Below are 24,965 nucleotides of genomic sequence, written 5' to 3'. Positions count from 1 at the left end.
CTCTGGCTCCTCCAGTCCCTGCGTGTCTGTGGCCCATCTCCTTCCCTGCTGTTCTTCAGGGGGTTCTCAAGTGAGACAGGCTTGCCAGCTCTGTAAGAATGGGTGCAAAAGCCCATGGGATGCTGGTTCCCCAAGTCCCCCTGCAGCGTTTGGGGCTTTATGGGGCATTAGTACTCACAGCCATGTATGGGAGAGCCTCAGCTCCCCAGGCTGGGGCTCCCTGAAGCTGCCCTTCTGCTCAAAACAAAGACTGCTCGCTGCCCCCCCCCCCCCCCCAAATATCACCAAGGAGAAGTGCCTAGTGCTGTGAAGTAGGTCAGAGGCAGGGCCTCGGCTTCATGTTTGGGAATTGAAGGAGAAAGCAAAGGAAAAGGAGGAATTGGTCCAAGGTCAGGCGGCAAGACCTTGACTGGGTGTTAAAACCAAACCAGAACAGCCCAAACACAACACCCATGGCCAACATCAGACACTCTGCCAGGCTTGCTCAGGGAATCCCCCTGCTAACCAGACACAAACTAGGAGGTTTTGTTAGCAAAAAAGGGAAAATGGGATGCTCTGTGCCAAGCACCGCGCTCGTCTGCAACGCCGAGTCCAAGCACTGAGAGGTTTCACTTGATGGGAACTGATCCTGCCAGTGAAACCTGCCGGGACCTCGCTGGATAGTGAAACAGCACAAACTGACAGCCCCAGCGCTGTGAGAGACCCAGTTAATAATGAAAGCTGGGCACAGCCCCTCAGCTCACAGGCACCAGGCAGGCGCTTTGGGGAAACTCCTCTGGGGAAGGCTGGTGAAGGGGACAGCAGTGCTGGGAGACAGGATACACTGGTGCCCCTGGGCTGGGAATGCAGCAACTCTGGCGTGAGGCTCCTCTCTGAGGGTTCACACCCCCTCACAGAGCACTACTGTACCCCCAGAGCAGAGACAGGGTGCTCCTCTTAATCTCAGGCTCTCTCCTCACAGGCGTAACACCACGGCAGTGTGGGTGGTGCAGTGTGAGGCAGCACTGCCCCAGCTGCAACATGCACGGGACAGGGGCAAGGGGTGACACAACCCAAACCTGGGGCTCCTGTCCCTCGTGCTGCAGAGGAGAAAATTAATCCCTCCAAACACAAAAGCAACCACACTGACCAGAAGCATTCGAGGCACCAATTACACGCAGCACCCCTAAGTGCCAGTGTTTATTCACAGGCAGCTTTTAACTCGCACCCTGCGACCCCACACACAGGTGGGACAGCCCTCCCTGGGCCAGTCTGTCACTCAAACACTCTGCTGACGACCAAGGGCACCGGTTTGTACCCCTGTGTGCCCACAGGCAGAATCCTCAGGCGGAAGGGTGACCCCACATCTTCACTAGACTGTATGGGAGAGAATGTTTGGCCACGATGATTTCGCTCTTCATCGTGGCTGCTAAATACCCACCCACACCAACCAGCCCAGTCACCAACCATCCAAAGGCTAAGTTGCTCCCTTCCCACCTCCAAACCCCCCATTTTTCCCAATCCAAAAGCTGTTTCAGCCCAGCCTTTAACTCAGAACTGGTGTTTCTCACAGACAGCAAAGCCGCAGGTTACCCACACGAACTCCCGGCTCCCTTCACAGGTCAGAACGACTTCTCCCTCCACCGAGGGGCTCCCACAGAGGCAGGGTGACTGGTATCTTTTCCTTTCCTCCGCTGCAGAACCCCTCACCCGGCGTGACTCCGCCATGAAACCGCCCCGCCACACCCCGCGCAAGGCAGCCACCCCCCGCGCCTGGGACGGAGCGAAGGATTCCAGCACCACGCTCAGGAAAAAGGTGAATTACCCTGGCACTAACCCCCAAAATCCGCAGCTCCCACCAGCGGCAGCTTGAAGGGCAAGGGCAACGCTTGATTTAAAAAAGAAAAGGGGGGAAAAAAAACCCTCCAAAAATAAGAGAGCGTGAGGGGGGGGTGTCCCCGCTCCCGTCGCGCTCCCCAAGGCCCTGCTCCCCGGTAGATACAGCAAACAGCGGCACCACGGAGGCCGCCCGCGGGGGTTCCCTCCCCCCCCCCCCCCCCCCCCGCCCGCCCAGCCCCCCGGAGCCAGGCACCCCCCGCCCGCGCCACACGCACTGAGCGTACCCAGCGCGGGGCACGGAGAGGAACGGAGCCCGCACCGAGCCCTGCTCCGTACCTGGGAGCGCTCCCGACAGGCGCCTCAGCGGCGGGGGCCGGGGCTCCCCGGCTCCGGGGGGAGCGGCCCGCCGGCGCCCAGGCCGGAGTACCCCCCGGTACTCAAGCACCGGCCTCCCCTCGCACAGGCCCCGGGCGGAGGAGGGGACGCCCCGCACCCCAGCGCCGACACGACAGCTGCGCCCCACGCCAGGCGGGGAGTCCCTCACGCCAGGCGGGGAGTCCCTCACGCCAGGCGGGGAGCCCCCCACTCCCTCCCTTCCCCCGCCGTTCCCGGTACCTGCCGCCCGGCCGCTCCCCAGCGCCGCTCCCCGGCTCCGGCTCAGGGAAACCAGAGGCCTCTGTCCGCCCGGGAAGCCCCCGCCAGGCCCCGCCGGCCTGCCCCACGCCGCGCCACCGCACCGCCCAGCCCCGCCGCCGGCCGACCTTGGCGACAGGCGCGGCGCGGGGCAGCCCTCAGGAGATGGAAGGGTGGAATGGGGCCTCCCGGAACGCGCATGCGCATGGGCGGCAGTGAAGCTGGCCAGCTGCGGGCAAAAGGGAGGGCACGTTGTGGCCGGGGAGAAGGGACGGGAGGGCGGCGGGGTCAGTGCCCGGCGCCGGCGAGGGGCGGCGGGGCAGCTCTGCCCGGCGGCGGGGGGGGACGGACGGACCGGGACGGCCTCCAGCGAGCGGGGCGGCCTGGCAGAGGGATGCCTTGTGGCCGGCAGAATGGGGCGCGGCAGGGCGGGGTCCGCCGGCGCCTGTAGCGGGGGAGGGGGGGGGCCGGGTCCCGCCTGCCGGGGGGTGGGGCCGGGCCGGACCGGGCCGGGCGGGAGGGAGGAGGAGGAGGAGGAGGAGGAGGAGGAGGAAGAGGAAGCAGCAGCAGCGGGACGGGACGGGACGGGACGGGGTCGCGCCGGTAAGTGCTGCCGGCCCGGCAGCGGCCCCGACCCGGGGAGGCCGGGAGCGGGGATCCCGTCTCCATGGCAGCAGGTACCGGGATCCCCGCTCCCGGCCTCCCCGGGTCGGGGCCCGGTTCCGGTCCTTGGGGTAGCGCGGGGCCGAGGGCGGCTCCCGCTCCCCAGCGCGGAGCCGGCGGGGAGGCGACCGCCGGGGCGGGGAGGAAGTTGCCCCTCGTCCCTACCGGGAGTCTCCCCCCGCACTGCCCCTCTGGGAAGGGGCGGGCTGGCTGCTTCCCCCCGCTCTCCGGGGGGATTCCCGGCTGTGCAGCCCCCCTTTTCCCCCGGCCGGGCCCATCTCCCGCCTTAGTGAGCCGGGCATGGCGTCCCGGGGTCCCACAGAGCCCGTCCCGGCGAGGCTGCTCCCCGGCCGGGCGATCCCCGCCGGTGTCCCGCCGGTCGCAGCGCTCTGATGCCGGTGGCGTGGCCGGTTTTCTGCCCCCGTTGCCCCGGAAGCTGCCCGTACCTGGCCAGCGTGTCCGCCGCTGAAGCGATGGTGACACGTCCCCGGTGCCCACGGAGCTGGTTCCCTCACAGCCGCGAGGGTACAGGGTGTCCCCATCCTTCCGAGCCGCCTGCCGAGTTCTCACCCCTTTTGTTCCCTGGAGGCGGCTTCCCAAAAGGTCTGCTCCCTCTCCTTGGGGTCTGACCCACAGGCTCCCCGGCCCCCTTTGCCAGTGGTGTGCCTTTCTCACGCTGCTGAGCCACCCCATCCCAGTTAAGCTCTCCCCAGCTCACTGGCTGCGCTGGGATATCTCCCGACTTTACAGACCTGGGGACCGGGGTCAGTGTGAGCCGGGCTGACACTTCAGCCGGCCCTTCCTCCCTTTTCTTAACTGCGGGGGTCCTAACACAGCGGGATTAACGAGTGTTAACGGCGCTTATCCTGCCTGCGGTGGTGATGGTGGTGAGGTTTGGGGGTGTCCCCGTTGGTGCCGCCCGCTCCCTTCTCCTGTCAGGTTCAGGGTGTGCCGCAGCGAGCCGTGCTGGTTAGTCAGCTCTTGGCTGGGACAGGGAAATCATCCCAGTGCGCAAAGCCGAGCAAAACCGAAACCAGCCCCGCGCAGCTCGCTGAGCTCACTCAAGCCCCGGCAGAGCAGACACCCCGCCGCGGGCTGTGCCGTGTGGCCACACGCACCGGGGCAGGACTGTCCCCAACCCGTTTTGGGGCAATGGTTGAAGTGCACCCGAAATAAGCTCAGGCACTGAGGAGTCACAGTGCTGCTGGGGCCCGTGGGGAGCTCTGGCACCGCTGGCCAGAGTGCATCGTGCCTGACCGTCCTTTTCCCCTGCAGCAGCGATGCCCAGGAGGAAGGAGGTGCCGGCGCTGGGCAGCCTCTGCCTGCAGAGCCTGGCCCGGCACATGCAGAGCGTCTGGGTGAAGGACTACAGCGACAACTACCTGGATGAGTACCAGTTCCGCTTCGTTATGGGCCCCTTTAACGACCTGGGTGAGACGTGGGGATCCGGGCACCCCTCTGCGAGGAGAAGGAGGGGGTCGGGCAAGCGATGCTGAGGCTCTCAGCGCTGACCCCTGTCTCCCCACCCTTGCCCCTGCAGCTGGCAGTCTGGTGCAGGACCTGATCCGGCTGCTGGGCGAGAGCCGGCGCCTGACGCGGGCAGCACTCCACCTCCTCCTGGTGCCTCACCTGCGGGAGCTGAGCCTGCGCCCCTGCCCCAGCCTGGCCAGCAACGCCATCGGCCAGCTCATCACCCTGCGCTGCAAGGTCAGCAGGCCGGGGAATCCGCCCCGAGGATGGGGGGTGGCAGGGGGTGCCCACCCTGCAGCGAGGGTGCGGGTGGGGTGGGGACGGAGGGGTGCTGGGGAACCCACTGATGGTGCTGTGTGTCCTGGCTGCAGGGCCTGAGCTCCCTGGACCTGCACGGCTGCAGCCGGCTGTCAGCGGATGTGCTGGTGGACCTGGCGGAGGGGCTGCCGCTGCTGACCCGGCTGGGGCTGGCGGAGACACAAGCCAACGTCCAGGTGCTCTCGGCGGTGGGATCCTGCTGCCGGCGCCTGCAGGAGCTGGACGTGTCCCACTGCAAGAAGGTGTCACCACGCGCCCTGCGGCACCTGGCCTACGACCCGCTGGCGCAGTCCCTTGGCTGCCCGGTGCTCCGTGTCCTGCTGGCCCACGGTCTGGAGCTTGGTGGGGACACCAGCATGGCAGTGACACTGGCTTTCCTGCTGCTGGCCCTGCCGCGCCTGGAGTTCCTGGCGCACAGTGCTGTGCCAGACGCCCTCCACCTCCTCCACGGGCAGCAGCTGGACAGCGAGAAGGACCCCGAGGGCTTCCCCTCCCTGGAGGAGCTGGCGCGGTGGCGGGGGGCAGCTGCGGGGGACACCCTGCTCACCCTGCCGCTGCGGCAGGTGGAGGAGGTGGAGGAGCCTGCCCTGGCCACCGTCCGCACCATCTGTCCCCAGGCTGAGGAGGTCGGCGTGTGGCTGGGCGATGGCCCGGGACTGGCGGGTATCCGGGAGCTGGTGGGCTGGGGCTGCCTGGCACGGCTGACCCTGGGCTGCACCGGCCGGGTGGGCCGGGAGCTGGCAGAGGTGCTGCCGCTGGCACAGAGCCTGGGCCCCCGCCTGCAGACCCTGGCCCTACACGGCTTCTGCTGCCAGGACGAGCTCTCGCTGGCCACCCTCCTCGCTGACTGCCCCGTCCTACAGCGCTTCACTGCAGAGCTGCACGCCCCTCCGGACACCGACCTCAACGGGGAGACACCAGACGAGCCATCCCGCTGGGACACCAACCTGCTGCCCCACACCCTGCCCCGGCTCCAGAGCTTCTCCCTGACCCTAGCTGGCACCACGGGCATCTTCCCAGCCTGGCATGGGCTGGCATTGCGTGCCACACTGGCCTCAGTGCTGTGCCATGCCCCGCACCTGCAGACCCTCAGCCTGGTCGGCATCCCCTTCCCTCTGGACTCGGTGTTTGAGACGGTGCTGGCTGCACCGGGGCCGCCCCTGCTCGAGCTGCAGGAGCTCTCACTGGCTGAGAGCCGGGTGTCTGGCCGGACTGTACAGCTTCTGATGGCCTCTGAGAGCCACCTGCGCCGCCTGGACCTGTCCCACTGCCGGGACATCCACCGACGGGACTATGATGGCTTCTTGCAGGCAGTTTGGAAACAGCAGCTGGACCTGGACATCACCTGGGCGTAGCCAGCGCTGGCAGCACAGGGCACTTTAATAAAGGCATTACACCACGGCTAATGACACCGTCTGTGCCACATCGTGGCAGCCGTTCCAGCACGGCCAGGCTCCGTGGCCACTCTCCCTTGTGGGAAGGGGCTGCAGCCTGTGAGTCTGGGGTCTGGCTCATTTGGAGTGACCCCTTTGCAGGGCCTCGGGGTGCTGTGGCCAGCCCCAGCATCCCCCCCCCACAGCATCCAACCCCATGTCCCGGGTGGCCACAGGGACCCCAGCACGGGGGGGTGGGGGGCTGTGTCCCCACATAGAGCCTCCGTGGGCTCAGTGCCGAGGGCCATCGCTGAGCCCCGTCACCCGCTCCGATTCCTCCCAGAGCTTGCGAGCGAGGCCGGCATCACGGGCGGCCATGGAGGGCAGCACCAGCCTGCAGTTGCTATCGAAGTACTTGCCGGTGATGCCCGTGGCCTCCTCCGAGATGGCGCAGTAAATGGTGCTGACAGCCCCCTGCTCTGCCGACTGCCGGGTGGAGAGGGGGTCAGGAGGGTACCCGGCTGCTCCCCCCCAGCCCACCCGCTGGGGATGGGGTAGGGTGCCGGGTGGGATCTTCCCCCATTGCTGCTCACCTTGATGAAGGGGCGGATGAGGATGAACAGCGTCCGCATGGCCCAGCCAAAGTGGCGCATGATGCTGGTGCTGACCACGCCGGGGCTCAGGGCGTTGGCGGTCACCCCTGCTGAGCCACGCTGTCAGCACCGGGCTGGGGGCCACAGGAGACCCCTGCCTCCAGGGCTCCGATCCCTCATATCCATCCCACCAGAAGCAGCCCCAAGGGACGAGGCCATCCCTGCCCAGGGCCTCCCCCACCCATGAGAGATGAGGGGATGCTGGGGGACGTGCCAGGGCCGAGACCCCTCAGCCGTGCCGCAGAGCACCGCATGGCGCGGCGCGCCGTGAAATGGCAAGGCTCAGCTCGGCTCAGCACCCACCTGTGCCCTGCAGGCGCCGTGCCAGCTCGGCAGTGAAGAGGACGTTCATCAGCTTGGTGCTGTCGTAGGCAGCGGCGTAGTTGCCGGGCCGCTCCTGCCCGGTGAGGTAGCGGCTGTCAGCGGTGCCCACGCTGTGCCGGAAGGACGAGACGTTGACGATGCGGGCGGGCGCCGATGCCTTCAGGAGGTCTGCGCGGAGCAGGGGGTGAGCACAGAGGGATCCCCAGAGCCTCCCCACCCCCACCAGCCCCGGCAGCCTCCATGCTCACCCAGCAGCAGGTTGGTCAGCAGGAATGGGCCCACGTAGTTTGTGGCGAAGGTCCGCTCCAGCCCCTCTGGCGTGACAGAGAAGGGCAGCCCTGGGAGGGAGAGGAGGGGGCACCGGGTTGGGAGCCAGGCTGGCGTAGCCACAGCCGGACAGGGAGCTGGACCCCAGCCGGGATGGGGACAGCCAATGTGTGACCCCACACGCCGTGCGTACCAGTGAGGCCAGCGTTGTTCACCAGCACATCCAGCCTCTTCTCCTCCCGCAGCACGGCCTGGGCGAAGGCCCGCACGGAAGCCAGCGAGCTGGTGTCCAGCAGCCGCAGCAGCACCGCAGGGTTGCCGGTGGCCGCCCGGATCTCCTCCACCGCCTTCTGGCCCCGCTCCTGGCTCCGGCACGCCAGGATGGTGCGGGCATTCCTGCGGGCCAGCTCCAAGGCCACACACTTGCCAATCCCTGCGGCACATGGAAGGGGTACGGGCTGGTCTCTGCTAGGTCCCCGGAGCAAAGGGTCCCTGAGGGTCCATGCCCCCGACCCCAGGGTCTCAGCAGCCCTGGGAGTAGGACACAGCAATAGAGGGGGACCCTGTCCCAGCTCAGCTGCTGCAAGGAGTCCAGCTCCCATCCTGGGCTGCCCCAGCTTGGACCAAGGGGTGTCAGATGGGGACGGGGAAAGACAGGATGGGCACTAGGTGCAAGGAGGAGATGGTGGTGGCAGCTCCCCACAGCTCAGATCCCATGTGGGCAGCACGGCTGGCACAACCACTAAACCCACCCAGCCGTGCTGTGCTGACACCACTCCACATCGGTGCTTTGACACAGCAGGGAATGACAGGGGGACACACCAGCCCTGGCATACAGATCCCCTGCCACAGGCTGTGCCAGCCCAGACCTTCGCTTTGCAGTGTGATGCAGGTGGGAGCAGCAGCTGCATCCCTGACACACGGCTCCAGCACGGTACCCAGGGCTGCCAGCAGCATGGTGGTCGGCTGGGGTGCAGCCAGCAGTACACTGGCCTTGCCTGTCAGTCATTAACTTGGCCAGGGCAGAGTCCGGCCCAGGGGCTGCAGGCGTGGGGCTGATCTGAGCCCAGCAAGGCAGAGCTGCTGCTGGGCCAAGGACGCTGCCTGGCTGGGGCAGCTCACTGACCAGGGACCAGCTCCTGAGCACATAGTGCAGCCATAGGCAGTCAGCGTGGTGTGGGACATGTCTGAGAGCAATGAGCCTGAGCATGCCGTGGGCACATCGTGCGTGCCCAGGGACCTGCTGTGGTTCAGCATCTGCACAAGGGGGACCCATGTCCCCTGCAGACTACCCCACAGCACCATGCCACTGTGGCAACGCCCGCGTGCACACACCCAGCCCCTCCCCAGTCCTGGGGAAACAGGGAGCTGCCACTGCCCCCGGCTCCTGCTGCTAAAGGAGAGCAGCTGGGTCCTGTGGCCAAGGACCCGCAGCTTGGCGCCCAGATCCTGAATCTCCCAGGCCCTGTGGCCATCTGGTCCTGCACTCCCCAGCCCCAGCCCAGCCCTTGCAGCCCGTGCACACCGATGCCACCAGTCCCCCACTCACCACTGTTGGCTCCGGTGACAATCACTGTCTTGCCGGTCAGGTCGGTGGGACACTTGCGGGGGTCCCACACGGGTCTCCTCCTGGCCCAGAGGATCAGCCCCAGGGGCAGCGTGAGCAGGAACCAGCACGGGTGGCTGCAGGCGCTCGGCAGCTCCATGGCTGGACCGTGGGGCCTGCCTGGGGTGCAGGATCTGGCCAGGACACCAGGGTGTGGCTGGGGAACAGAGTCCACCTGGGGTCGGAGGTTAGCCGTGGACCTTTGCCCAGCCTGGCAGCCCCAGAATGGCAGCCTTGACTCTAGGTCCCTGTTCTCCCAGCTGGGGCTGGCAGCGTGGGGATGCAGGCACAGCCCCTCCCCAGGCACCCAGCAGCCAGCACAGCCTTCCAGGGCTCCCCCAGCCTCTGAGCCTCTGGCACTGGATGAGCTCCGCTAGCCACAGGATGATGCTGCTCTCCAGTTGTGTCAGCCTCAAAAGCCTCCAGCATTTGCTGGGAACTGGGCCCCATCCCTGAGCACGGCCCCACACCATCACATCCAGAAACTGGTTCTTGATGGACAAGACATGGGCTGCAGTCCCAGCACACGGGGCGGCGGCAAACCCAGGGGAGAGCTCACATGGTAAAGCCATGCTGACATTTCACCCCGCTACATCTCATGTCTCGTTTGGGAGGAGCTCAGCTGCAGAGTATGTGGCTGAAAAACAGTGAGTACATTGTGAGAGAGTGTGCTGGGTCCTGGCGGGCTGGTGGCCCCGCTGGCTGCTGAGGACTTTGCCCCGGCGCAGGAACTCGCCAGCTCAGCGGTGTGGCAGCCACAGGGCTGGTCTTCAGTGGGGGACAGGAGCCAAGTGACAGAAACCTCTGTTTTAATTTTATTTTCTTTAGCAGAGCTTGCCAAGGGTGCCAAGCTCCTGCCCTTGCTGAGCAGCTGGGATAGCCTGTGCTGCCCCACACCACAACAGTGCCCTGCCCTGTGCCGGCCCCAGCCCTTGCTGGCCACCATCACCTCTCGCCATCACCTCTCGCCGTCCCCCGTGACCTTCCTGGCCACAGTGACTGGGAAGGGCACGGTGGGACAGATGGGTCTCAGGTCCTGCTTGGCTTCCTCAATCTTCTCCTCCTCCTCGCCATGTGCAGGGATGCTGCAGCTCCCGTGTTTCACGCTGCCGCCCCGTCTGATGGTCACGCCGGGCGCCAGCTGAACAGAGTCCAGTGGGGAACCAAACTGCTGGGGTAGGGTGCTGGGGTGCTGCGGGGACCTCGGGAGGGACAGATGGAGCCGTGCCCCCCCCGTGGTGACCAGCCCCCGGGCCAGCTGTGAGCTGCCCAGGTCTGACCCCCGGCCACACCAGCGGGCACCTTGTGGGGCACCCTGGGGACGCGGCAGCCCCTTGTCCTCTGTGCCCAGATCCAGCACCTCCACCTGCGGCCTGATCCAGCGCTCGGGCCTCTGGCTAGGGTGCAGCCTGGGGACCCCTGGGACGGTGCCGGACCCCTCTCGCTTTGCCCTGGAGCTGCCCGGGGTCCATCCCGGACAGACTGTTTCCAGGCTGCTGCGGGAGGCTCCCGGCGGCAGTGCCCCGTGGATGGACCCCTCTGAGCTGCTCCCCTCCGTGTCCCCGGGGGACCACCGCGGCAGATGCCGCCCCCGCTCCGGCTGTCCCGGGGACTTGGCAGGGCCCGGGCATGGGCAGGGAGCCGGCGGCACCCGCAGCGGGGGCCGGGAGGGAAGGGGGGGTCCCTGCCAGGGAGCAACGGCGGCGTCATCCGGCAGCAGCTCCGGGCAGGACAGCCCCGGCGCGGGCACATCAGTGCCGGTGCTGGTGTCGGTGTCGGTGACCCGGCCGGCATGCAGGGGCTGCGCAGAGGGAGCTCCGGTCTCAGCCGCCGCGGGGTCGTCCTGCCGTCCGTACCGCTTACCGGAGACCTGCCCGGGAGGGTACAGAGGGGGGAACCCGACGAGTCCCTCATCCGTGTCCGGTGGCTCCGAGACAGCCCAGGCTCAGCCCTCCGCCGCTCGGCACCCCACGCCCGGGCTCCATTCTCACCTCTCCTTCGTCCGGACACAGACAGGGGCGGTCGCTCAGGACGGGGACGGAGCCCCACGCCCAGGAATCCCCGACGCGGGGTTCGGGCTCCTCGTCCTCTCGCCAGGTACCGTCTGCTGCGGGGTCCGTGTCCCCCTCGTCCCGCACCAGGAACTGCCACCGGACCATCTGCAGGAGGGCGACCCTCGCCTGCTCCACGGCGAAGGGCACACGCTGCGGGGCAGAGCAGGGCTGAGCCCCCACCCCCGAGCCCTCGCCCACCTTACTACCCCCCCCCGCTCCCCCCGCGCTGCGGAACGGGGGCTGCGAGAGGCCGGTACCGGCAGCACTCACCAGCCGAGCCGTGTCGGCTTTGGCACATTCGTCCATGACGCGGGACAAGAGCTCTGCCATGATGTCCCCGATGTCCCAGTCCCCCCGCTCCAAGTCGGGAGGATGCTCGGGGACCACGGTGGCTCCGGCGGCGGCAGCAGCGGGGGACGGACGGGACTTCTCCGAGCGGCTCTTGGGGGCGGCCGCCCGCTCCCGGGGAGGCATTTTCTGCAGGGAGGAGCCACGGGCAGGGCAGGCCCGGGGTACCGGCGGGCAGGAGGAAGCCGGGGGTGGGATGGGGAAACGACACATGACAGGAGGACTCAGTGCACCCCGGAGAGCCCCCCAGTGCACCCCAATACACCCCAGTACAGCCCAGCAAGTCCCAATATATCCCAGTACATCCCAATACGCCCCGGTACAACCCAATACACCCCAGTACACCCCAGCAAGTCCCAGTATATCCCAGTACGCCCCAATACGCCCCGGCACAACCCAGTACACCCCAGTACATCCCAGCAAGTCCCAATATATCCCAGTACGCCCCAATACGCCCCGGCACAACCCAATACACCCCAGTACACCCCAGCACACCCCAGCAAGTCCCAATATATCCCAGTATGCCCCAATACGCCCCCCGGCACAACCCAATACACCCCAGTACACGCCAGCAAGTCCCAATATATCCCAATAAGCCCCAATACGCCCCGGCACAACCCAGTACAACCCAGCAAGTCCCAATATATTCCAGTACGCCCCGGCACAACTCAGTACACCCCAGCAAGTCCCAATATATCCCAGTACGCCCCAATACGCCCCGGCACAACCCAATACACCCCAGTACACCCCAGCAAGTCCAAATACATCCCAGTATGCCCCAATACGCCCTGGCACAACCCAGTACACCCCAGTACACCCCAGCAAGTCCCAATATATCCCAGTATGCCCCGGCAAGTCCCAATACACCCCAGTACGCCCCGGCACAACTCAATACACCCCAGCACACCCCAGCAAGTCCCAATATATCCCAGTACACCCCAATACGCCCCGGGACAACCCAGTACAACCCGGTACACCCCAGTACGCCCCAGCGCAGCCCGGTATGCCGCAGCACACCTCACCAGCCCCCAGCACACCCCGGCCCTTCGCCTCCCCCCCTTACCCCACACGTACCTCGGCCATCCCGCCCCGAAGGCGCGGAAGCGTCCCGTCTCCACGGCAACGCCGTCCCCGGCGCCCCGCCCTTGCGTCATCACGCCGCGCCGCCGTCTCCATGGCTGCGGCGGGCAGCGGGTGAGCGGGGAAGGAGCGGGCGGGGTGCGGGCGCGGGGCGCCTGGGAGGTGGGGACTCAGCGGCGGGGGAGCCTTGGGGCGAGGAGAGCCCGGCGGGAGCAGGGGGAAGGCGCCAGGGCGGCTGTGGGCCGCTGGCGGGGGCTGCGCGGGCGGTGCCCCCGGAGCCTGCCCGGTGGCCTGGAGCCGGTCCCCTCCCCGCCCCGTCCCGCAGGATGTACCGCAAGGAGAAGAGCATCCAGCTGAAGAGCAGCAGCGCGGCGCTGTACAACAACCTGAGCGTGCTGCGCCCGCCCGGCAGGCCGCTGCTCTGCTTCAGCACCGTGCACGGCCCCGGTGTCACCGTGGTCACCGCCGCCGCCGACGGGCTCGGCCTCACCCACCGCCAGCTGCAGGCGAAAGAGGGCGGGATGGCCCTCAGCACCTCCCTGCTCACACAGGTAGAGGCTCCCGGGCTGGGAGCAGGGGCCCACCGCCTTGGATGTGAAGCCAGAGCTACCCCGTAAACTGGGAAGGGGATCGTGGAGGGGGTGGTGGTGGGGAGGGATGGTTGCAGGGGAGCACGGTGCTGCTGGTGGGATCGCTGGGGTGGGGTACTGTGGTGTGACAAGGGGTACCTGGCGTTGGTTGTGGCGGCACCTCTTGGCCTTCCCTGCGTTTTTCTGTGCCCTGATGAGGGACCGTGCTCACCTCGGTGGGGGGGCTTGGCTTTCGCAGAGGTCTGCGCCTCAATGGCAGCCTGCTCCGACCCAGGGCGGTGGGACCCATCAGCCACTACCCCCGAACTGTCCCTTTGCTGAGCATGGGGAGGGGGCAGCAGAACTAGAGAGCAGGGAGGAAGGGCCTTCCCAGCACACGCAGCTGCAGAACTGCTGGGATGAAGCAGGAGCCTCCAGCATTGTGATTACAGGGAGAGGGAAGGGGAAGGAGCCTCCCAAAAATGTTTGCGAGGTCTAGGGAGCAGTCCCTGGGGACAGTTGGACCCTCCTGTGACCCAGGACAGCAGCCAGAAAGACGCACGCCTCTGTGGGTGACAGCAGCCTGTCTTCTCCCCTGGAAGGAGGGGTTTGGCCTGTCTTCCCTTCCTGCCCAGCCTCCTTTCCCTCCAGGCTGCTTGGTGTGTCCTGCCATCGCGGGTGCTGCTGGTGCTGACCTCCCAGAAAGGGATCCAGGTAGGCTGCGTTCCCGTGGGGCATGAGGAGCCAAGTCCCAATGGCGGGAGGGCGAGCTCGCTGTGAGGTCAGCTGAGCTCCTGGGGGTGCAGGGGAAGGGCCTGCTGTGAGCCCAGTGAGCCATCACTCTCTCCTGGGGACCTCCCGGGGCAGCAGGTGAGCCCAAAGCCACACAAAGAACTTCCCCACCCTCATGGGGCTCACCCTGATGTTTCTCTCACCAGATGTACGAGTCTGATGGCTCCATCATGGTTTATTGGCACGCACTGGACATCACAGAGCATCCTCCAGGTAAACCCCACGGTGGGAGCACAGCGAGGAGCCCCCACGGCCCCTCTCCTGGTTCCTGAGGGCCGCTGCACATCCTCAACCTGCTCTTGGTTTCCTCCCGTGCAGCACAAGCTGTGTTTGCTCGAGGGATCGCTGCGGCTGGCGGGCGCTTCATCTGCGTGGGTGAGCCAAACAGCAGGGTTTGGGGAAGGACAGGGAGGGAGGGTGGCACAGGGTCGGGGGGTGTCACCAGGGCCCAGGGATGGTGTAATGCAGGGGCTGGGTTCATGGTGCAGCTCTGTGCAGCGTTCGTAAGGAGCAGCCCCATGGGGGAGTCTTGAGGGGTGCAGAGAGCCAGGCTGGGGCTCGGCACAGAGCAGGACGAGCCCCTCACTGATGCTTCCTCCTGCCCACCCACAGGGACGTCCTCCGGGCAGGTGCTGGTGTTTGACATCCCCCCAAAAGGGACGAACATCACGGTGAGCGAGGTCCTGGAGCAGCATCGTGACGCCATCACTGACATCGCGGCGGAGCTGGACCAGGCTGCGGTACGTGTCGCTCTGTGCTGTCAGCAGCCTCTTGGGCCCAAGGAGCCAATGGGGAGCTGGTGAGGTCCCCAGTGCTGGGGAGGGCGGTACCTGTGCGGGAGCTGAAGGGATGAGCCTTTTCCCTGCCAGTGGAGGACGATGTCCCCAAGCTGCCCACCTTGACCTGACCATGGCACGGTCTGGAGCCGGGGTGGGGCCCCTTCAGTTCCCCTCTACTCCAGTCTGCGTCTCTGCAGCCGCACTAATTGGCTTCCTCGTCGCTCACCCCCTCCTTCCCCACGAGGACGCTTTCCCACGCTTTCCCTAATTAGTCACATCTAACTTTCTCAGCGTTTGGGACTCCCCTGAACAATTAATGGCTGAGAACTGGTTCCCAATTAGCCTGGATATGGAGCTTGTTTACGGGAGCCCCACTCCGCCCTCTCCCCGTGCCTGCCGGGACTCCTCCAGTGCCCCACCGAGCTTTGCCTCACTCATTGCTAAAGGGAAGGCTGGGGGTCTGGTGTGTGGGACCCCAGCCACCCATAAGGCGAAGAGCATTGAGACCTGAGCACGGAGGGTGGGGGCTGCAGTAATTCTTCCTAGAAATCCATCCCCTGTGTAATTAGTGTCTCCAAACGCTGGCGTGGTCAAAGGGCCGTGCCCGCGTGTGCCCGCGGGCGCCTCGCTCCTCCGCAAAGCCCGGCAGCGGGTGCTGCCAAACACAACGTGTGCTCTCACCACAGGCTCCAGCTCATGGCCTTGCGCAAACCCTGAGCGGCGCAGGCAGCCGGGGCAGCCAGAACCGGGGCTGTGAGTCAGCTGCCGGCGGCAGAGCCGGCTGCCCCGCGAGCGGTGCCGCAGCCCAGGCTGACACACCTCTGCTTCACAGGACGGGGATGGTGACCTGGTGACCGCTGACGACGCTGGGGCTCTCTGCGTCTGGAGCGTGGGAGAGGAGTTCACCCTGCTCAGCAAAATCCCGGCTTTTGGGTGAGCCCAAGGGGCGGGTGGAGCGACACAGACGGGTCCCATCTGTGGGTGATGTTGGGTGTCCCCAGCCAGGCCACGCTGGCGTCTCGCGAGGGGTGTGAGGGTGGCAGGAGGGCGTCACTCAGCCCCCAATGAAATAAGCCCCTGTGCCCAGCTGCACCTGCTCCTCGGTGAAGCTGTGGCACGGCGTGGTGGCTGCTGGCTACGGCAACGGGCAGATTCGGCTGTACGAGGCGGCCACCGGCCTCTTGCGCGCCGAGATCAACGCTCACGCTCGATGGATCTACGCCCTGGACCTGGCGCCGCAGACAGGGAAGGTACAGCTGGCTGTGCTGGGACACCCCAACCCAGCAGGGCACCCACTGGGGTTACTGCTCCCTCGCATGCGGCTCTGCCCCTTCCTCCACATCCCTCCAGCCTCCCAGTCCCCACCGCCCCTGTCCCGCTCCCCATGCAGCTGCTGTCGGGCGCAGAGGACTCCTTTGTTCACGTCTGGCAGCTCAGCAGGAACCTGGACACCGATGACATCGAGGTGAGTCTGGGCAGCGACAGCCCTTGGTGTGTACGCAGTGGACTGAGCCATGGGGCTGTGGCACGGGATGGGGCCGTGGCACAGGATGGGGGCCATGGCACGGGATGGGGGCCGTGGCACAGGATGGGGGCAGTGGCACAGGAGCTGCTCTCTCCTGTGGCCTCCAGTGAGGCACCATGACCGCGGCGAGGGGTTCGCTGCTCACCCCGGTCCGAGTCACCGTGAGACCGGAGGCCAAGCGCCCGGCTGCGGCTTACGGAGCGTCTCCCCGCTGCAGATCGAGCACCGCCACGCCGAGTGCGTGACCGACACCCAGGTCTGCGGCGCCCGCTTCTGCGACCCCGAAGGGAACTCCTTCGCCGTGACCGGCTACGACCTGAGCGAGATCTTCCGCTATGGCCCGGCGTAGGCCGCGAGCCCCAGGGGCCGGCCGCGGCCGCACCGGGACAGCTGGGCTACCCCGGCACCCTAAGCCGGGTGGGGGGGCTCGGTGCAGCCCCCCGACTTCCGCTCCTTGGGGGCCGAGCAGTGGCAGAGGGGGTGGAAGTCTGCGTGAAGGTGGTGCTGAGCCTTCCCTTCCCCAGCATCCCCGGGGCAGGGGGCTCGGAGCTGCTCTGGCTGCTCCCTAGCCCGAGGGGGGGGCCCTGGCTCCCGGGGGGGAGGGAGGGAGGATGCGGGGGGGGGGGCAGAGCCGGCTCCTCTCGTCCCGCAGCTCCCGGACAAACCCGCGTTACACGCTGCTGCTGCTGCTGCGCCCGGAGCGCGGCTGGTCCCACCCGCGGGTGCGGCACCCGTGGGCCGCCCTGCCCCGGGGCGGTGGGTACCGGGAGGAGGGGGGGGAAGAGGAGCCTCTAACCTCCCAGAGCCGCGGGACCGCCTGCACCGCGCTGAGCCCAGCCCCCGACCGGGGTCACCGCCGGCTCCGCCCCGGCTGGGAGCTCCAGACACCCACGGGGGGGGGGTACCGGGGCCGTGGGGGAGCTCAGCCCGGGACAGATCCCTGCCACGCTCCGCAAGAGCTGCGCCTGGGGCTCCAGCCCCACTGTGCTGCCCAGCCCCAAGATATGGGGCATCCCCCCCCCCCCCAACCCCACATAGGGCCTGGGGTCCCTGCGCCCCTCAGGGTAGGGAGTCACCCCCCCAATACCCCTCCCCACCGTGGGTCAGGACCCCACACACCGTACTCCACCCACCCATGATAAAACCACCTGAACATCCACTTCCTCTGTGTCGAGTCTTCCTGTGGGGGTTGGGGGATCAAGAATGGGGTGGGGCAGGGGAGCAAGGAAGGGGGGCACACAGTCCAGGCCCGTTACAAAAGGTTTTATTAAAGGTTAAAACAGCCGATGCTGAGAGGCGTGAGCAGCCCCGCTCACAGTGCTGGGGGGGGGGGGGCCCTGGGGGGGCGGTGTGTGCTCATGGGGCGGGGGTAAAAAAGTGTAAAAACGGTTGTGCAGTTCAGCCCGGGGACCCCGGGACCCGCCGGGACGTGGGACGGTGGTCCCCACCCCCGGGACACGGCCCGTGGCCCCGCAGGGCACGTCCAAGGCACAGAGATGAGCTGGGGGGGGGGGGGGGGGGGCAGGCTGCCTTTCCCCCTCCCATCCCCTCCCCCAGGCAGGAGCAGCTCCCACAGCTGCACGAGCACCCAGGGACCCCCCACCCCCCACCCCGTGCCCACCCCACCCTCCCACCCCGCACCCCACTCACAGCTTGGCCACCCCTCCTCTATTGGGGAAGAGGGGGGGGGGAAATACAGCACCAGAGAGCCCTGCCCGGGAGAGCACCCGGCACGGGACTGGGGGAGCCCATGGGAAGGAAGAGGGGGCCGACAGACCCCCCCTGCCCAGCCCACCCCCAGCCCCACAATACTGCTCGGTCAGAGGTAGCACCAGCGTTGGCCGGGGCGGGGCGGGGGGGGCCCTGCCGGCATGGCACGGCTTGGCACGGCCAGCCCCGCTCCCGTGCCGGGGAAAGGCACGGCGGGACGGACGGGCCGCGACCCAGCGAGCAGCCTCGGGGGTCAGCAGCGCCTGTAAACAGCCGGGGCGGGAGGATGGGGGGGTGTCTGTGTAAACGGGCAGTGGCTGGTGGGGGGGTGGGGGGGGGCACAACAGCCCTTTGCTGGTGGAGGGGCCGAGCAGGCAGCCCCCCAGCCCAGCCGTGCCCCCTCCTACCCTGTCCAGCTGTAACCCCCCCCAGCTCAGGAGACGGGGGGCGAGGGCCGCCAGAAGCACCACTTGCTGCGGGTGTGCTGCTTGCGCTGCAGCTGCTCCTCGCGCTCCCGCTCCTTCTTGGAGCGCAGGTACAGGTCCTCCTCCTTCAGGTACCACACCGGCGGCCAGCGGTGCCGCTCGAAGTGCGCCTGGTTCTCTGCAGCAGGGATGGCAGCGGCCTGTCAGAGAATGGTATAGACCCCCCCCCATCCCCATCCCCATCCCCATCCCCATCCCCATCCCCATCCCCATGCCCTGACCGTGTGTGCCTGCCCTCCCCTTCCCGCACCACCGTACCTGGAGACATGAACTTCATCTCGCGGGGGAAGCGGCGGCAGACGCTGTTGTAGTTGGTGCAGATGTAGTGCAGGCACCAGGCTGCAAGCTGCCGGGCGTTGTGGAACTGCGGGCACCCAGGGTGAGCTGGCTGCAGTGGGGGGGGGGCAGCTGCCCGGCCCCCGACACCGGCAGCACCCCTTCCCTTCCCCCTGCCCTCGGCTCCCCACTGCTCACCTGTGTCATCTCCAGGTAGATGATCACCTGCTCGTCAATCTCCACGCGCTGCATGAAGGCTCGCAGCAGCTCGTCCACGGCGTACTGCTCTGGGGGTGGGGAAAAGCGGGGGGGGTTGTGGGTCAGCACTGGGGACGTGCACCCCGGCAGCTGCGCTGCACCCCGGGGCCAAGCCAGGCTTGCCCAGCTCTTACATAAGAACCCCGTTAATGACACGCTGGGGACGCATCGATCCCCATCCTCGCAGCACCGTAATCATATTGACACATGACGTCAACAGGCGCTGGGGGGGGAAGGGGGGTGCTGGGGGGGAAAGGGGGGGCTCTGGGAGGGAAAGGGGGTGCTGGGGGCACCCAGGGCTCACCTGTGAGTGCCTGCAGCCGGGGCAGGCAGAGGCGGTTGGTGAGGATGAGGAGCTCCATCGCGTCCAGGTCGGGCGTGGGCGTGAAGATGCCGGTGTAGAGGAAGTCGAGGACGGCGCGCAGGCAGGCGCAGTTAGTGCCGGGCAGGGACACCTGTGGGACAGGGGGTCTGGGAGGGTCCAGCACGCAGCACTGCATGGCCACCAGCAGCACCTGTCCTGGCACATACACTCCCCTTCCTGCCTGACACAGTCCCCCCACTTTCTTTCCAGGAGGACAACTCGCCTGTGCCAGGGCTGAGGGCTGTCAGGGACCCCCCCCAGCCCAGCCAGCACTGCCAAGGGGCACCCATCCTGCTCGTCCTTGTGGCAAAGCCAGTGGGGACACCCCTCTGGCCGTCCCCAGCACCCCCAAGGCCCCTCACCTCAGCAGCGTAGCTCTCCCGGAAAGCCCCCCGGAACATGGCCATCATCCAGTCGCAGCCAGCGATGAGCAGGGGCTTGTGCGCCGGCACAGCCCCATCATCCACCCGGAAAACCACATCTGGGAGGGTGAAGGGACAGCTTCAGCGTGGGGACATGCACCCCTCAGCCATGCTGGCCCCTGCCACAGCTGCTGTGGGACGCAAAGCCCAGCCAGCAGCCCCACCACAGCCCACTGAGCCTGGTACTGCAACGTGTGTGCCGGAACAGCACAAGGAAGGGATGGGTGCTCTGGGACCCCGGACCACAACTGGGGTCAGAGGAGGGCGGGGAGGGGGATCGGCACAGCCAGGAGCCCCAGGTCCAGGCAGGGCACTGTGGGAGCCAGGATAGCCAGCTGGAGGGGAAGGAACTGGGTGATGTCCCCGGCCAGGGTAGACTCCACAGCCCACAGCCCTCCCTCTGATGCCCACTCCCCTCCCACCAGGGACCCCCCTACCTGCGAAGACCCCCTTCCCCAGGCACTCCTTGATGCGGTTGGCACGGCGGACATGGAAGGCCTTGGTGATCTCCTGGTTCATGAAGCTCTCCTTGTTGAGCACATTGGCCACCATCATGCGCAGGTCGAAGACCTCCAGCAGCTCGGCGATGGTGGCCACCTGCATCAGGTCCCCGCGGGCCTGGTCCAGCCGCCCGGTGTAGAGGTACTCCAGCACGGCACGGAAGGGCTCCGCCTGCACCCGCCGGTCCATGCACACCACTGCCATCCGCTTCTCCCGCCCTGCCACCGGGTCCTCCACCAGCTCCCAGCGCATGCTGACGAAGCCACGGCCCCACGCTGACAAGTCACGGTCGCCGCCATCGCCACCGGACGCCACGCCGTCCCCTGCCGCCGCTGCCACCGCCGCCGCCACTGGCCTCAGGGCATCGTCGCTCTGCGAAGTCCGCAGTGGGGCGTGGGCTCCCTCAGCCAGGGCCCCCCGCTCCCCATCCAGGCTCTTGGTGCGGGTGGCCGGCTCCTTGGCTGCCCCCCGCGGCCCTTCCAGGGTGAAGAGGTCGTAGAACTTGGAGCAGGAGGTGGCCAGGTAGACGCGGTGGGCAAAGACCCGCTGGCCGCCCTGCAGCTGGAAGACGACGTCGGCGCAGAGTGGGGTGCAGAAGAGGGCGGCGGGGCCCCAGCTGCGGCTGGCCGGTGGGTCAGGGACCTGGATGACGGGCGGCGGGGGTTTGGGGGGCAGGAAGGGGGCCTGCAGCAGGGGCCGCTGCATCTTCTTCAGGTGGGACTTCCAGAACTGGAGGTGCCGGCGGGAGATGAGGGCGGCCCGGATGGCGTTGTCGAAGACGTCCTTGATGCCGAACTGGGCCACCACGCTGGTCTCGTAGTAGGGCACCCCCAGCTCCTTGGCCACCTCGTGGCCCCGCTCTGGGGGCAGGATGTCTGTGGGCTTGATGGGCCTGGGGAAGGAGAGGACACACGGAGCAGGGCCGTGTCACTGCGCACGGAGGGACCCGGCCCCCACAGCCCCACCACCCCCCGCCCGCCCGTCGTGGCAGCCTCACTTGGCCAGTGGCCGGCGTGCGCGGTTGACGGCCTCCAAGTCGGCATAGCGCAGGTCCAGCTGGCAGCCCACCAGCACGATGGGCGTCCGGGGGCAGAAGTGCTTGATCTCAGGGTACCACATCGTCTTCACGTGACGCAGGGAGTTGGGGTTTGCCAGCGAGAAGCAAAGCACAACCACATCTGACCTGCGGCCAGGATGAGGAGGAGGGTGAGGGCAGCTCTGCCCTGCCATGACCCGCTGAAGCTCCCTGTGCCCCTGGCTGCCTGTGTGAGGCTCTGCCCCACGGCCCTGGGGAGCCTCACAGCCCTGGGGGGCAGCCTCAGGAGGCAACCTCAGGCAGCTGGCTCTGGGGCACCATGGTTGGCCCAGCCAAGACCTGCCCCAGCCTGGGCACCAGCACAGCACAGCAGAGCACAGGGCTTGTTCTAGCCTTGGGAATCCCTCCACAGAACACTGGGGCATGAGGGGGTGTGAGGAGGGGCCCACAGATAGCGACCAGGTGAGCACCAGAGCAGGTGCCAGCCCCCAGCACGGGTACGGCTGCAGGGATGGACCCTGCCCAGCCACCTCAGGCCCCTTCCCTGTGCCCGGTGAGGGGCTGGCATGCTGCTGCTGTCATCCCCGGCACTGCCAGCGGCTCCGGGGAGCCTCCCTGGGCAAGGTGACAGGGGACACGCGGGAGGTGCCAGCAGCGCCTGAGTCCCCACAGCCCCCGGGGCCTTATAAGGCGGCTGGGAGCAGCCACGTGGCCCCAGACCTGGTTTGTTTTTAGGCTGCGCCTTGTTGAGACGTGACCAGGAGGCGCGTTTGGAGCCGGGCCCGCGGCAGGAACCAAGATAGACGCTACCGGCCGTCTCCCGTGGGACCCCAGCCAGCACGGGAGCGACGCCGGCCCAGGCTGGGACCTGGCACCCACCGTCCCATGGGGTTGGAGCAGCACTGAGCACCTCGGGCAGCCCAGGTGGGAGCAGCCCCCCAACCCCAAAAACAGACCTCCCCGACCAGGGGTGCCCCAACTTGTGGGCCCAGGCTGTCCCCCAGCAGTGCGGAGGGGAGATTGGAGCCTGCCGAGCCGCGCTGGCACGCTGCGGTGGGCGATAAGAGCCTGCACGTGCCAGCAGCCACGGAACGGGGTGTTTACAGCCAGGGAGCAAGGGGGGGGTCAGGGGGGCCGGTGACCGCTCGGCCACAGCCCCAGGGCAGCTGCCGGGGCCAGGCCAGCACCCTCGAGGAAAGGGCCCCAGCACCCCAGAGCCAAGCCCCGCTCCCCAGATGGGCAGCCCCAGCACGGGTGGTGTTGGCTGCCCTCCCGGGGAAGCTGGGAGCACCCAGGGCCCCCTGCTCAAATCGGGGGGGCTGTCAGGGCACTAAGCCCTGCTGCTGCCCAATCTGGGGGCTGTGGTGCTTGCTGCCTGGGTGCTGAAAGCAGCCCCTAGCTGGGTCACTCCCGCCCCTCCTCTGGTTTAGGGTGCTGGAGCTGCTCTCTGGGTGCTGGCAGCAGCCCAAGGGGCCCCTTCAGCTCCGGGTGGGCAGGTCTGGGGTGGGGTGCTCGGGGGGGGGTGGGGGGAGAGTGTCTCAGGGTGCGGGTGGCACATGGGGTGCGGGTGGGAGGGGTCTTAGGGTGCGGGTAGCAGGTGAGGGAGGAGGGCTCAGGGTGGGGGGTGCCGCAGTCCCACCTGCCGTAGGCGAAGCGCCGGTCCTTATGGTGGTCCCCGAAGGTATCCCAGAGGCGCAGGGAGACGCTGACCTCGTCCACCACATCTCGGGAGCGCTCCAACACCTGCCGGGACAGCGACCACCGCCGTTCACGGCCCCGGCCCGGAGCCCGGTCCTCAGAACGCCCCCCCCGGGGAGGCTGCTCCGCCCCGCCGCCCCCCCCCCGCCGCCCCGTACCTCCTGGCAGACGCGGTACTGGTCGATGGCCCAGACGGTGGGGACGTGCGTGGCCAGCAGCTGGTACTGGCTGAGCGTGGCGTTGCAGGCGCGGGCGCAGATCAGCCGCGTCTTGCCCACCGCGTTGTCTCCCACCACCACGCACTTGATGGTCTCGACGTTGGGGCGCTCGTAGTCCACGTCCAGGTCCATGGGGGCCGCCGGCTTCACCGGGCACCGGAGGGACGCCGGGCCGCGGGCAGCGGGGCCCCGCACGGAGCGGCCGCGCTCAGCGCCGCCCCCCTCCCATGCCCCCCGCCGCTACCGCCCCGCCGCCCCGCCGCCCGCCGCCGCCCGGGCCCGTTACCCCGCCCGCCCCGCCCCGCGCCCAATCCGCGCCCGCCCCGCCGGGACGTCCCGCCCACTCTACCCCGCCCGGCCGCCGCAGCCAATCGGCGGCCGCGTCTCCCGCCTCGCCCCGCCCCCCTCCTCGCACCCACACCCCCCCGCCCGTCAATCCGCGCCCTCCCCGCCGCGGCCCCGCCCGCGCGCGGACAAAGGAGCGCCGCCAGGGGGCGCGCGCGACCACGTGATCGCCCCCCCCTCCCCTCCCCTCACCACCTCCCGCGCTCCCCCCCCCCCGCATCGGGTGTCACGCCCCGGGAGGGGGCGGGGCCGGTGGGACACGCCCCGCGCGGCCCGGGGGGCGGGGGCACGGAGGGACAGCGCGGGGGGGGGGGGCGGGGCGGGAACCGGCGGCACCAGGGGCAGCGGCGACAGCGGGGACATCGGTGACGACAGCGGGGACAGCGCCCAGCCCCGCCGGCCGGACGCCTGGCGCAGCCGGCACCCGCCTCTCGCCAGTTGCGCCCCAGTGCGACCAGCCGGGACCAGTGGGCGCGGGTGGAACCGGCGACATCGGCGCGCACCGGCCGCACCGGCAGCCTCCAGCGCCAGCCCGTGTCCTGTGACCCCAGCGCCACTCGCAGCAACGCTGCGAGTCCCGTCCTATGTGGGGGGGGTGTGTGTGTGTCCCACCCCCATCTCAACGTGGTGCCGAGTCCAGGGGGTCCCCCCTCCCCACCGCGCCCCCCGGTAACAGCCGCTCCCCGGGCTCCCCGGGTAGCGGGGGCCGCAGTGGGCGAGGGGCTCACATGGCTGGTGGTCACGGTGGGCTTGTGGCCGCGGTGGGTTGGTGGCCACAGGTGATGGGTGCCCCTGCCTGGGAGGGACTGGAATTCTGGGCTTGGGGTGGGGGGTGGGGGCCCGGACACCCCCATCGTCCCCCAGGTCGCCTTTTCCAGCCACGAGGAATGTTTTCCCTCCCTGGGATTTTGGGATTTGGAGCTCGTGGTGACCAAATAAGGGAACGACCCTGGCTTGCCCGCACGGCCCTGCCCGCACGGCCCTGCTCCTGTGGCCCGGCATCGTACCCCGCCTGCGGGCCTACGTCCTGTTCCCCGGGGACCTGCACAGCACCCCTGGCCCGGTGCGGGACCCACCATGTGCACGGCACCCCCTTCCCAGAGCGGGACCCCGGCTCAGCACCCACACCTCGGTGTGGGACCTCCTGCCCAGTGCGGGACCCTCCGCTCAGCACCCCCGTCCCGCCGCGGGACCCGCGTCCCGTCCCGGGTGTCCCGGTCGCAGCCCCCACGGCCCCCGACCCCCCGGCCCCGGCAGAGCCCCGCGCCCCCCGCGCCGCCCGGCTGGCGCCGCCACCGCCCCGCGCCCCGCCCGGTGCCGCCCGGTCCCGCCCGTGGGCGGCGGGGCGGGGGCGGGGCGCGCGCAGGGGCCGCGGGGTGC

The 24,965-nt window shown here is 68.2% G+C and overlaps 4 protein-coding genes across 6 annotated transcripts in view; 1 reads left to right on the top strand and 3 right to left on the bottom strand.

Annotated features, from left to right (window-relative positions):
- The window catches only part of DCTN1 (dynactin subunit 1), a 63,061-nt gene extending 60,565 nt beyond the window's left edge, over window positions 1-2,496 (bottom strand). For all 3 annotated transcript variants that reach the window (XM_084263777.1, XM_084263778.1, XM_084263779.1), the window contains exon 1: window positions 2,434-2,496. The gene's annotated coding sequence lies outside the window, so the exon portion shown is untranslated. The remainder of the gene's footprint in view (window positions 1-2,433) is intronic.
- A 3,768-nt stretch (window positions 2,497-6,264) lies between these two features.
- LOC311190901 (retinol dehydrogenase 12-like) lies at window positions 6,265-9,242 on the bottom strand. Its single transcript, XM_084262965.1, has 6 exons — window positions 9,069-9,242; window positions 7,713-7,952; window positions 7,501-7,590; window positions 7,232-7,420; window positions 6,869-6,975; window positions 6,265-6,761 (listed from the first exon to the last, which is right to left on the bottom strand). Exons 1-6 carry the CDS (start codon window positions 9,223-9,225, stop codon window positions 6,567-6,569), a joined length of 978 nt encoding a protein of 325 aa, XP_084119091.1. The 5' UTR covers window positions 9,226-9,242; the 3' UTR covers window positions 6,265-6,566.
- A 3,691-nt stretch (window positions 9,243-12,933) lies between these two features.
- WDR54 (WD repeat domain 54) lies at window positions 12,934-16,621 on the top strand (the record flags this gene model as incomplete). The annotated part of the gene is made up of 9 exons (XM_084262981.1): window positions 12,934-13,158; window positions 13,828-13,890; window positions 14,115-14,181; window positions 14,287-14,343; window positions 14,581-14,708; window positions 15,580-15,680; window positions 15,835-15,997; window positions 16,138-16,212; window positions 16,490-16,621. 9 exons carry the CDS (start codon window positions 12,934-12,936, stop codon window positions 16,619-16,621), a joined length of 1,011 nt encoding a protein of 336 aa, XP_084119107.1.
- Window positions 16,622-17,525: 904 nt separating this feature from the next.
- LOC311190865 (rho-related BTB domain-containing protein 2-like) lies at window positions 17,526-23,471 on the bottom strand. The gene is made up of 9 exons (XM_084262922.1): window positions 23,181-23,471; window positions 22,964-23,067; window positions 21,286-21,471; window positions 20,225-21,180; window positions 19,728-19,846; window positions 19,306-19,456; window positions 18,942-19,030; window positions 18,726-18,831; window positions 17,526-18,585 (listed from the first exon to the last, which is right to left on the bottom strand). The coding sequence occupies exons 1-9, from the start codon at window positions 23,370-23,372 to the stop codon at window positions 18,416-18,418; spliced, it is 2,073 nt and encodes a 690-aa protein (XP_084119048.1). The 5' UTR covers window positions 23,373-23,471; the 3' UTR covers window positions 17,526-18,415.
- Between the last annotated feature and the right edge of the window lie 1,494 nt (window positions 23,472-24,965).

The sequence above is a fragment of the Gallinula chloropus genome (genome assembly GCF_964237585.1).
Source record: "Gallinula chloropus genome assembly, chromosome: 4".
Classification (NCBI taxonomy): domain Eukaryota; kingdom Metazoa; phylum Chordata; class Aves; order Gruiformes; family Rallidae; genus Gallinula; species Gallinula chloropus.
This window is presented reverse-complemented; position numbering and strand designations above follow the sequence as displayed.

Coding starts and splice junctions, on each gene's coding strand:
- LOC311190901 (XM_084262965.1), bottom strand. CDS start 9,225: ATGGAGCTGCCGAGCGCCTGCAGCCACCCGTGCTGGTTCCTGCTCACG. Junction 7,591..7,712: donor GAACAACGCTGGCCTCACTG/GTACGCACGGCG, acceptor TCTCCCTCCCAG/GGCTGCCCTTCTCTGTCACG. Junction 7,421..7,500: donor GCTGACCAACCTGCTGCTGG/GTGAGCATGGAG, acceptor TGCTCCGCGCAG/ACCTCCTGAAGGCATCGGCG.
- LOC311190865 (XM_084262922.1), bottom strand. CDS start 23,372: ATGGACCTGGACGTGGACTACGAGCGCCCCAACGTCGAGACCATCAAG. Junction 21,472..22,963: donor CGGCGCTTCGCCTACGGCAG/GTGGGACTGCGG, acceptor TCCTGGCCGCAG/GTCAGATGTGGTTGTGCTTT. Junction 18,586..18,725: donor GATGAAGTTCATGTCTCCAG/GTACGGTGGTGC, acceptor TCCCTGCTGCAG/AGAACCAGGCGCACTTCGAG.